Source organism: Fukomys damarensis, unplaced genomic scaffold, assembly GCF_012274545.1.
Source record: "Fukomys damarensis isolate Sample0158 unplaced genomic scaffold, DMR_v1.0_HiC HiC_scaffold_7, whole genome shotgun sequence".
Taxonomy (NCBI): Eukaryota; Metazoa; Chordata; class Mammalia; order Rodentia; family Bathyergidae; genus Fukomys; species Fukomys damarensis.
This window is the reverse complement of record NW_022900919.1, coordinates 32,945,001-32,957,625: the sequence shown is the minus strand read 5'-3', so window position 1 is coordinate 32,957,625 and position 12,625 is coordinate 32,945,001. Positions and strand designations below refer to the sequence as shown.

The 12,625-nt window shown below is 35.4% G+C and overlaps 1 protein-coding gene across 4 annotated transcripts in view; it reads right to left on the bottom strand.

Annotated features, from left to right (window-relative positions):
• Window positions 1–12,091, bottom strand: part of Sel1l2 (SEL1L2 adaptor subunit of ERAD E3 ligase) — a 104,513-nt gene extending 92,422 nt beyond the window's left edge. For 3 of the 4 annotated variants that reach the window (XM_010634101.1, XM_010634103.1, XM_010634102.1), the window contains exon 1: window positions 11,955–12,091. In XM_010634101.1, the coding sequence (XP_010632403.1) occupies window positions 11,955–12,012 (58 nt within the window). In that variant the 5' untranslated portion in view covers window positions 12,013–12,091. Of the gene's footprint in view, window positions 1–11,529; window positions 11,566–11,954 lie in introns of those variants that run through there. The other variant, XM_033761000.1, reaches the window with a different exon arrangement.
• Window positions 12,092–12,625: the final 534 nt, after the last annotated feature.

Sequence of the window (12,625 nt, the reverse complement as noted above, 5' to 3'; positions counted from 1 at the left end):
CTCCATGGTAATGAATTTTACTGAGTGTAATAGTGTAGCTTGTAATCCCAACTACTTGGGAGACAGAGGTAGGAGAGTCCTTGAGCCAGGGGTGTTCAAGGCCAGGCTGAGCAATAGATCAAGATCCCATTGCAAAACAAAACAAAACAAAACACCACCAACAGCGTTTTATTTTTTTTTGTTGTTGTCGTTATTTTATGCAATTTGTTTTCAGTGGGAAGATTGTCCAGATAATTTAGTAATCTAGCATTTTATTGTTAGAAATGGAAGTCCTGCCCTATCCTGGGCATATGATGGTTTGTGGTTGTGGTAGTGAGGGTTAGGATCTGCCAGGCTGCTCCTCTTGCTGATTCTAACCAGTTCTCTTCCTCTTTGGCTTCAGTGCTCCTTCACTCTTTTACCTGAACCCACAAGTACATGCCTGGAAGTTTTCTTTTACAATCCAATTCCATCTCTTATTTTGTCTTTTAGGTATTTTTAATGATTTCTTTTTCATCAAAGATACTCCTACACTTTTCTAGAGGCAATGTATTAAAAACATCTCTCTACAGGAAAGCTTCATTATGTATATTCATTTATCCAATCTGGAAGCTTTCTCTTCAAACTCAGCATACTGTAAACTGTAACATTGGTTCCAAGACTGTGGAGTGGCTTCACAGAGTATTAATCCAAGTTTTCTTGCCTACCATGTCTCACTGGCTGATAAACTATGTGACTAAGACTAGATAACTAGAATAAACAAAGGGAAGACGCCACTAAAATTATAAAATCAATTGAAATGGATAAGGTGACACTGTTGGAATTTATTATAATTATGATACTGCCAAAACAATTGGTTGCAAAGCAGATAATCACCTGATTGCTTGTTATGTATGAAGGCAACATATGCATATTATATTTAAAAATAGATGGGAAAAATGTGTTTTTTAAAATAAAATGCAGTACTACTCAGCCATAAAGAATGAGAAACCAGAGATGTTTATAGCTAAATGGATGCACATTGAGGTCATATTCTTAAGTGAAACAAATAGGACAAACGTGTAAATATTGAATAGTTTCTCTGATGTGAAAACTAAAAATGTCAACATGGATTAAAATGTATAATTGATGGGTCAGGGACGTAGTTCAGTGCTTCTGTTGCCTGCCTCACAAGCACAAGGACCTGAGTTTGATCCCCAGTACCAAAAAAAATGTTTAATTGATAATGTGAAATAAGAAATAAAGGTCTGAAGGAGTAGAGGAAGTAGGAGGGGTAGGGGAAAAGAAAGAAGAGAAAAGAAAAAATATGACACAAGGAAAAAATGGAAACAAAGTCTTTGTAAATAGGGAGAAGTGGAGGGGGTGAAGGGAGGGCAGGGGAATGGGGACAAATAAGGACCAAGATACCTCATGTAAAGGTATGAGATGCCAAAGATGAGTGCAACTGCATTGTATACCTAAAATGTACCAATAAGCTTAATGGAAAAAAAGAAGTAGATGGGTGATTGGATTTTTTTGTTTGCTTTTCATCTAGCTTTTTGGTAAGATGTAGAAACAGCCTGAGGCAAGTAAATATTATAATGAGGCAAATACCCAGAGCAGTCCTTTGGAGAATTTGGGCTTAGAATAACAAACAGGTATGTAGAAGCAAGACTTGATTCCCCTTAGAGGATGAGGGTCTAACTAAACTCTATACTTCAGGGTTTAAAAATACCTATAAATTTAGAATAATAAAAATATTGACATGATGTACTCATGGGTTTTAGGAATATATTTTACAAAGTTTAGTGTTACATAGATGTCAATTATTTTTGAATTTTACAAGTGCTTTTGAGCATGTACAAAATATCAAGTTCTGCAGTGAATTATGGAAGACACAAAAGACAGGTGAAACAATCTCTGCATTCAGGTAGTTGATAATCTGGTTCAGGAGTTAAAAAGTAACTCAGTTTGGGCTGGGGATTTATCTTAGGGGTGCCATGCCCACCTCAAAATGAAAGATCCTGAGTTTGATCCTCAGAATGGGTCAGGGTGGGAGAAGTAACTCAATTTTGAGGCTGTGATGTCTAGAACAATAAAGGCACAATTTAACATAAAGGAGGAGTTGGGAAATTTTTGTAGTGATAGGGTTTTTTGAAGTAGAACTTGAGATAGGCTTAAAAGATGAACAGGATGTGTTATCCCTCTTGTCTGGATGTCCCCGCAAAGCTTCATTTGGTGATAGGTGGGGCTTCTCAGAGGTGGCTGGATCTGCAGTGTGTGATACTGGGATCAATGGTGTGTGATTACTAAATCAGTCCACTGATTGATTTTGCAAAGTTCTTGATGTGGATAATCTGCCCTAAGAGCATGTAGCATGGATAAAATATAAGGGACAAAAAGAGGGCCAGGCTGTCAGTCACGAGCTGTTTTTTCCTTCCTCCCACCTGCCATGAGCTGTTTCTCCTCCATGATGCCTTCGGCCATGCCATCCTGCCTAGGGGCCAGCTGATTATGGACTAAAATCTTTACAAACTGTTAGCTAAAATAAACCTCTTCTCCTTTAATTTGGGTGTCAGGTATTTTGTCTCAGCAAAGAGAAAAGTAATGTTATGAGAGAAAAGCATTTTATGTCACAGATTTATGGTGATGATGAGGAAGAAAATGAGATGACAGTCTATTCCTGAAGACAGTCCATTTCAGAATCAATTGAAGAAGTCATGAAAGACAGTAAAATAGATATAATGAGTAGTTAACAGTTTGAATTGGTTGAAATAAAATATTTGTGTAGTAGAAATAAAATGGGAAGGATTGTGAAATCTAAGTACATTGATTTTTGATTACTGGACAAGAAGTTAGAATTTTGTTTTGTATAAAAGTAGGTGTTTGAACAGGGGGAAACTGTGATTCTGTTTGGGGTTATAAGACTATAACTTTTGGCAGTAGTGTACTGTGGCTAAGACAAACTTACAAGCGCAGTAGTATAGAAAGTATACTAAAGTGAAATTTTAAATTGAGAGTAAAAATACATAGATGGGAAAAGTACTGAAGATGTGGAATGAATAGGATTTGGTGAAGGGAAAAGGGAATGAATAAATATAAAGCTTTAGGAGATTTAGGTTCCAGATTTGGCCTTATTGAATGACCCCAGGGAAGCAATTTTTCCATTTTGTTCCTCAAGAGTTATATATGTAAAAATATTGAATTTGATAATATTCAAGGCATTATAATTGATAATCACATGGTTTTGTGGGTTTGTACTTGAGAGGTAGGAGGTCAGGGGAGGATAGTTAATGCTATTAACAAGATTAAAGCCATAAGAGAGCAAGTAAATTTGAGAAAAAAAAAATGTTTAGTTTGACATTGCAAACATTGTTTATGACCATAATGTAACTGGATATGCAAATTTAGAGATTAGAAGTTCTGGGATCTAGATAAACACGTAAATGAATATGTCAAAAAAGCCAGAGCCATAGAATATGAGAAGCAAGAGGGCTAAGAACTGAACTTTGGGGATAGCATTTAAAGGGAAAGTTGAGGAAGACCAACCAATGAAAGACTAGAGGGAGAGGGAAAAAGAAGATAGTGGATAGTGACAAATGGTCAAGTGCACAGAAATGAAGTGGAGAGACCAGTGAGAAGCCACTAGATTGATAACCAATGAGATACTGGTATTCTTTGAGGAAACAGTTTCAATATACTAGGAGTAGATTTTAGAACCTATTGGGAGAAAGTAAAGAGAAATCACCAGCAGATAAAATTGTTGGGGTACAATTGTTGGGGTACACATGTAGTGGATACACTTGACCTTTTGTATGGAGATAATAGAAGAATTGGACAAGGACAAGTCAGGGAAGGCACACCTCAGTGTGGTGAAATAAACCTGATATAAGGTCATTAACGGGTTCAGCAGAGGAGGCTCTCCTGCTGCTAGGTTTCTTGGCTGAGAGCTATCCTCCCCTCATTGATAACTAGCCTATTAAATGGATTAAAAAAAAACCCCAGTAGATCTGTATACATAAAAAGTTGATGAAAGAAACTGAAGATGGCACAAACAAATGGAAAGATATACTATGTTCATAGATTATAAAGATTAAGATTGTTAGACTATCCATATTACCTAAAGCAACCTACAGATTCATTCAGTGCAATGCCTGTCAAAATTCCAATGACATTTTTCACAGAAAGAGAAAAAAGTCTTTAAAAATTTGTATGGAGTCACAAAGACACTTTAAGAAAAAAATAAAGCTGGTGGCACCACACTACCAAATTTAAAAATATATTACAAAGCTGTGATAATCAAAATAGCATAATACTAGCATAAAAATACACATACTGAACAATGGAGCAGGATGGAGAGCCTAGAAAAAAAAACCCCACACATTTATTGTCAGTTAATTTTGACAAAGTGCCAAGAACATACTGTAGGAAAGGACAATCTCTTTAAAAAACAAACAGTAATATGAAGAGCAGATATCTACATGGAAAATAATGAAATTGAGTTCATCTAACAACACCAAGAAAGACAAATACAAATCTGATACTGCAAAACTACTAAAATTCAACAGAGAAAAATCTTTGCAAAATTACACAATGATCTCTTGGCTATGACCCCCCAAAACAAAGACAACAAAATATGTCAAGGGAATTGAATTAAACTAAAAGTATTCTGCTTAGCAAAGAAAACAATTAACAGAATAAGGAGAAAACTCATAGACTGAGAGAAAACATTTGCAAACCTTATATATAGTCCTCAACTTACATTAGTTTAACTTTCTGATGCTATGAAAATGATTTTTCATGTTATCCTGGGTTTACTGAAATGTAATCATTTTGTAAGTTGAGAAGCATTTGTATACCTGAATAAGTGGCTAATATTAAAAAAAATAAGAAACTCAAACAACTCAATAGCTTGAGAACAAATAACCTGATTTGCACAAAAGACCTAAGTAGACATTTTTAGAAAGAAATCAAATAACCAGCCAATGCATATATGAAAAAGCACTCAACATCACTGTCAGTGAAATTCAAATTAAATCCTGAATGATACATCATTCCACACTTTAGAAAGGGTATTATTAAAAAGACAAAGGTAACATCATTGATGGGGATGTGAACGAAAGGGAAAACTTGTGCATTGTTGATGGGAATGTGAATTGCTATAGCTATTGTGGAAAAAAATGGAGATTCTTAAAAAAACTAAAAATAAAATTACCATATGATCCAGCAATATACCCTCTATGTATATGTCCAAAGGAATTTAAATCTGCATGTTGAAGAAATATCTGTGCTCCTATAACATCTAAGACATGAAAGCAATCTAGATGTCAAGCAATAGATATATAAAAACTGTGGTATATAAATAAAACAGAATAGCATTCATCCTTGAAACAAAGCAGGAAATTCTGTCACTTGCAACAACTTGAAAGAACCTGGTGGAAATCATGCTAAGTGAAATAAGCCAGGTACAAAAACAAATATTGCATTATGTGCAATAAATATTCCACTCATGCGGCATCTGAAAAGTCAAACTCCCAGAAGTAGAGAGTAGAATGTTGATTACCAAAAGCTGGGGAGGAGGAACAGGGAAAAGGGAAACCAATGTCAAAGGGTACAAAGTTTCAGTCAGAAAGGAGGAATGAGTTTTAGATATTTATTGCACAGCGTGGTGACTATAGTAAAGAGTAATTTATTTTATATTTCAAAATTGCTACTAGATTACCCTTTGATGTTCTCAGCACAGAACATATAATAGGTGAGATAAACATTAGATTGATTTAATCATTCTACAATGTATGCATATATTAAAACATCACATTGTGTCTCACAAATATACAACTATTGTCAACTAAAAACTACATGAAAATACAAAGCTTTTCAAAAGAATTTAAGAGATGAACATAAGAAAAAAGACCTATACCATTCAGGAAATTCACAGATGGGAAATACATCATTTTTTAGTGCGGCCTAATGTAATACAGCAATCAAACTTCTCTCTAGAAGCTGCTCCATACGACCTGCTTTCTTCTGCTTCTCTGAAATGAAAAATATTCCAAATACTCATAGTTTATTCTTTCTCTGTTTAGGATTCTGTTTAGAATTTCTCTGTTTAGAATTCTTTCTCTGCTTAGAATTCTAACATAAAAGAACTTAATGGAAGCAAAGATAACTTAGAATTCCTTCATTTCCCCAAGTTATTCAAAGCAGCACTGAAAATAGCAAGAATATTTCTGAAGCAGTAGGATATTGACTGCTTGCACTGCCGAGGCCCAGATTGTTCAGCACATGTCCAGGGTTTGGTCTTCATGTGATCTCTTTCTGGACAAGACAGGAACCTGGACAAGATTGCTAGGCTATTGCTTCTTGATCTCATAAAATGATGATGAGTTACTTGCCCTTTTCAACTGCTGTAGAGAGACTCTGGGTGGGTGAGTGCGAGTGAGGAGTTCAATGAACTTTTTGTTGTTTTTTTCTAACTGTAGAAGCGCATGCTAATGAGGAAGCACTATAGGAAAAAAAGTTTGAAAAGAGGAAATTTTGAGACCTAGATGATCTAGAGACAGAACTCAGATACTACTATATATATATTATACTAATTTAAATTAGCAGTTGGTTTGTAGGGTGATAAAGAAAAAACATATTATGAATAAGGGAAAAGAAAAAATATGAGAAAATGAAAAAATGGAAATAAAGTGTTTGTAAACGGGGAGGAGGAGGGGGTGAAGTGAGGGCAGGGACAAGGGGTAAAAATGAGAACCAAGGTCTGTCATGTAAAGGTACAAGATCCCAATGATGAATATAACTGTACTGTATACCTAAAATGTACCAATAAACTCAATTAAAAAATAAATAAAGGAATAATTGGCACCAACCAGATCGAGCCATTATAAAAAAACAAACAAAACAAAATAAAAAACAAACAAAAAGAAAGAACATATTATTGATGTACTTTCATTTTCTGACCCATGCACTTTGGGATAAACTTCTCATCCTACCCATTATCATTAACTATTTTTATCCTGGGGATTTAGCAAAAGGGAAAAACAATTTCAATAATTGTTTTAGAATTTTCCCTAAGTGAATATAGTCAGGGGAAATCACATAGTTATGGCACCTCTATGTATGAATCTTGGGTCTTTTTACACTGCCTTGAAAAGCAACTGCCTTCTCCCCTACTTTTTCCCCAGATAAATCAGCAATCAATAAATGATCTGCTGAAACACATTCTGTCCCTGCAAAGTGCCACAGTCCAGGAAGAGCTCTGTAATTTATCACTAACTCTGCTTTCTCCACTAAAACTATTTTAGAAACATAAAGATTTCTGAGACATTACATTCGGTTGTCACTTGTTGAACCCTGTCTTCTCCATTTCTCTGGCGCTTGTCATTATTGGCTATTCCCATCTCTTGGCAGTCACAACTTGACTTCTATTACTATTTTCTCTAGCTTTGTTATCCATGTCCTTCTGTCATGCCCACTGCAACTGGTATAGTTTAAATCCTCTTGTTTCTTCTTTGGATTATTCTATAGCCCCCTGCTGGTTACAACGTCACTAGAGCTATCAGTTAGAGGGCATCCCGCCTCTACTGCAAAGGTTATTCTTTAAAGGTGTATTTCTAGGAATAAGTCCTTAATGACTCCCTGTTGGTCACAGGAGACAACTCAAACTTCATAGCTTGCCACAGAATGCCTACCACTTTGGCCATATCAGTTGCTGTCTTCCTTCTTATATTCTATGCCACAATAAACTGATATACTTAATAGACCATGCTCTTTTATTGCTATGTGTCTTTGTACCCTTTATCTGGCCTAAAATGTTCTTGTTCTCCCTTGTCTGCTAGATCACTTATTAGTCTTTCAAGGTTCATTTTATGTAATTTCCTTTATGAATCCCTTCTGACCACTCCACATACCAGTAGTAGAATTGTCTTCTCCTATATTTGTGCCCTATGTTACACCCTGCAAATGCTCCTATTTTAATGTATACAGCACTGTACAACATGTTTACTTTTGGTTTTCCTTTCAAGATCTCAAGCTGTTCAAGGGTAAGGTCTATGTCTTAGATATTTTTGTCTTTTAAATCCTCCTGGCACATAAGTTTAATATTTATTTTTCCTCCTATAATTTAGCAACCTTGAGGAAATTAAAAAACTTGGGCAATTAGTATTAAAATCAGTTTTGCAATATTTTCATTACCTCTTCAAAAATCCTATACTCATTAACTATCATTTTCCCAATTTCCCCATATCTCTCAGACCTTAGGTAATCACTTCTGGACATTTTATGTATATGAATTGTGTAAAATGTGGTTTTACATTTTTAGGTTCTCTAGTGTAAAGTTTTCAAGGTTTATCAACATTGTACTTTCTTTTGTTTTGGTAAATATTATTCCATTGCTTGGATAGAACACTATACATTTATAAGTGGAAGGATATTTTGGTTACTTCTGCTTTTGGGCCATGATGAATAATGCTGACATTTGTATACAAGCTTCTTTTTTGTGTGTGTGTGTGCAGCATAGTGTTTGCAGTTATCTGGGATTTGTCTTAGAGTAGGACTGCTGGATCATATGGTAATATAACATTTCAAGGAACTGCCTGTTTTTCAGTGTTGTGCCATTTTTAAAACTTGAGGTGAAATTCATACAACATACAATTATCCATCTTAAAGTGTGCAATTTAGTTACATTAAGAATATTCAAAATGTTGTGCAACCACCACCTCTCTCCAGTTTCAAAACTTCTCCATCAGCCTAGCAGTACACACTGTACCCATTACGTAGTCACTCCCCACTCTTTCCTCCCCCATCCATTGACAGCCGCTAAGCTGCTTTCCATCTCTTTGGATCTGCCTATTTTGGCTATCCTATAATAGGAGTCATACAACAGCCAGCTTCTTTCACATAGCATAATATTTTATTTGCATCAATATCTCATTTCTTTTTATGGTTGAATAACTCTGTGGTATGTATATACCACATTTTGCATATCTATCCATTATCAATATTTGAGTTGTTTCTTTTTGCTGTAATGAATAATGCTCCTAGTAAATATTCATGTACAAATTTTTCTGTAGACATATATTTTCATTTCTCTTAGGTACATACTTAGTAGTGAACTTAATGCATTATACTATTTCCACAACAACTGTACCATTGTATATTCCCACTGGCATTGTATGAGGGTTTTTATTTCTCCACGTCTTTGTTGAAAGAAACCTCTTCTCTCTCCCTCTCTCTCTCTCTGTCTCTCTCTGTCTCTCTCTTTTAGGAGAGTGCTACAGATGGAATGGAACTCAGGTCTGCATGTGTGCTAGGCAGGTGCTCTACCACTGAGCTACCCACATATCATTTTTTTCATTTCATTTTAAATGTTTTTTAAAACTTTATTTTATATGTAAAGAGTTATCATGATTTTGTTCATTAGGTGGGTGTTTTGGATAATTCTTTCAAGGAAGCTCACTTTTCGCTGTCTAATGAAGCTTATATTGTTCTTGTACTGATCAAACATAGGTGGCATGTGTTGAGGCCATATTTCTGGATCAGACCATGCAAGTCTGAGCAGATGCAGCAAGTATGTGAACACTGGCTGAATTTTCACAGCTGATTCCAGTAGTGCTGTTGGAAGCCCATCTTTCTTTTAGGAATGCAGTGAGACAAAGTGCTCCATTTGTTGATTATAAGCATTCTTATAAATATGTAATTTATCATTCTGGTTTTGCTTTTCATCTCCTTAAAGTCCAATGATGTTGAATATCTTTCATGTTCTCAGCTATTTGTACACCTTCTTTGGAAAAATGGCTATTCAATTCCTTTGCCCATCCTCAAATTGAGTTGTCATTTTGTCAGTGACTTCTAAGACTTCTTTATATATTCTGAATGCTAAATGCTTGCTGGATATATGGCTTACAAAAATTTTCCCCCCATTTTGTGGTGATATCCTTTGAAGGTTTTAATTTTGATTTTTAGTTTATCTGTGTGTTTTTTTTTCCTTGTTGCTTGTGCTTTTGGTGGTATATATAAGAAATCATTGCCTAATCTAAGGTCAAGATTTATTTTCCTATATTTAAAAAATTTCAAAGCCTTAAGCTTATATTTATCTTTTATTCTATTTGAATCAATTTGTGCATATGGTATCAGGTAGTTGTTCAAAAATTCTTTTTCTATGTGACAATCCAGTTTTCCTAGCTCCATTTATTGAATAGAGTGTTCGTCCCCCAATCCCCCAACACAACATTAAGTCACCTTGGTACGCTTACTGAAGTAAATAAATAAATGTGAGGGTTTATCTGTGATCTTATGTTTATCCTCATGCTAATAGCACACTTTTTATTGGGGGGATAGTGGGGATTGAACTGAAGACCTTGCACTGAGCTACATTCCTGGCTTCTTTTTAATTAAAAATTTTTTCAGACAAATCTTGCCAAGTTGCTCAGGCTGGCCTTGAACTTGGGATTTTCTTGCCTCACTTGCCTCAGCCTCCTGAGTAGCTAGGGTTATGGGCATGTTCCGTTACATCCAACTCACAGTGTCTTGATTAGTATAGTTTATGGTAAGTTTTGAAATTGGGACCAACTTTTACTTTATTCTCTTTAGTAGTACTATAAATGAGATTTTAAAAAATTCAATTCGGGTTTGCTTATTGCTACTCTATAGAAATAGCATTAATTTTTTTACATTGATCTTTTATCAGGCAACCTTGCCCAATTTACTTATTTATATTGAGCCTTTGCACTTAGCTACATCCTCAGCTCTTTTTAATTTTTTTTTTTTTTTAATTTTGAGAAAGAGTCTTGCTAAGTCACTAAATTTCCCAGGCTGGGACAAACTTGTGATCCTCCTGCCTCAGCCAGAGTGCTGGGTTTACAGGAACACACTATTATACCTGGCTTGTTTAATAGTTCTAATAGTTTTTAATGAGTGTCTCCACATTGTCTGTACAAAAAGCCATGTCATCTGTGAATAGCATTGATTTTACTTCTTCCTTTCCAGTCTTGATGTCTTTTATTTCTTTTGTTGTTGTTTTGGCTAGTCTCTATGGCTGGAATTCTAGTACAATGGGAAAAGTGTGTATTTTTATCTTATTTTAAATGTATTTTTCCATCATTAAATAAGTGTAGTTGTTTTTCTGAGGATGTGATTTTTATTATTTTGTCAATTTTTTTGCATTGATTTAGATAATCATGTGATCTTGTCTTTCATTCTTTTGATATAGTGTGTTACATTAATTAATTTTCAGGCGGTAAACAAACTTTGCATTCCTTGGCCGGATACAAATAGATATTCCTTAAAGTGAATATGTATTGGTAACTAAATTTTTATATTGCTTATTAAATTATGTGAGGATTGTGTAAAATTAACTGAAGAAATGAACAGGGAAACAGACTGGAAAATACTTTCCTTTTTTTTTGGTATCGGGTATTGAACTCGGGTCCTTGTGCTTTCAAGGCAGGCGTACAATTTCCTTTTTTCAAGCAGTAACTACTTAAGAAATATTGAAACTTTGGAAGTAGAGCTGTTATTGTAGAAAGTTTTAAAAACAATATAAATTCTGCCTGGGAAAGTGATACCTACCTGTAATCCCAGCTACTAGGGAGTGTAAGGCAGGAGGGTTCCAAATTAGAGGCCAGGCTGGGCAATTTAGTGAGACTGTCTAAAAAAAAAACCGATTATGGCACCTTTTCACACTTTATGTCTTAGACTTTTCCTTTAAGGCCCTGAAAGACCTTTTATGACACTAAACCACCTCTTCCTAATAGTCCTACTTTATAAAAGTTACTGTAATGCTTTTCTCATAGATTTGTTTTTTATCTGTCCCTGCCACTCCCATATACACAGCAATCACTCTACTCAAGTGTTACCCCAAATGAGTACTTGTACAAAAATGTTGTTAATTGGGAGTACAGTGAAGTTACTGCTAATTTTCTAATTGGCTTAAGCCCTTTAGTGTTCTTAGAACAAAAAGACCCTTATAGAAAAACAAATATCAAAAAGCTTACTTTTAATTGTGATCCCAAGAATTATCAGTATCTCTATCAACCAGTTCAAAAGCTTCATCTCTTAAGCAGATCCTCTTCACTGTAATACAGGCAGAACTAGGTGGCTGGCCCCCGAAGCTTCTTCTCAGGTCTGAGGTATTCAGGACATAGTTGCTAAGTAACCATTCCCTTTCTCTTGGGCCAATGGGCTTTCAGAAAGTTCTTTTGAAGCTAGAATGAGAAGGCTAACTGGAGAGAGTAGGGTGGGGGAAGGAACTATACCTAGTCTATTTCTCTGGCTGGACAGAAAGTTTAAGCTTTAAGGTTTAGGCAGGATTTACTCTGACACGAAAAAAGAAGATGGCTAGAAATTTAATTTGTGTAAGTCCATATTACTATTCAACTGTGTTCAGAGTTGCTGGAAGTTCATATTTTCTTGTTACCTCTAGAATATCCACTTTTTGTTACTATAATGAGATACCTGATGTGGGGTAACTATAAAAAAGAGGTTTATTTCCACTCACAGTCCTGAAGGAGCAAGGCCTAGGGGCCACATTAAGTAATGGCCTTCAGTTTGACAGGGCAGAAGTGGTGCAGTGTATTTTGTGACGGCAAAACACAGGGAGCGCACTTGTGTCTGTCTCCCCCAGTCTTCTCCCTTTTTTCACAAAGTCACTAGGATTTAGTCACAG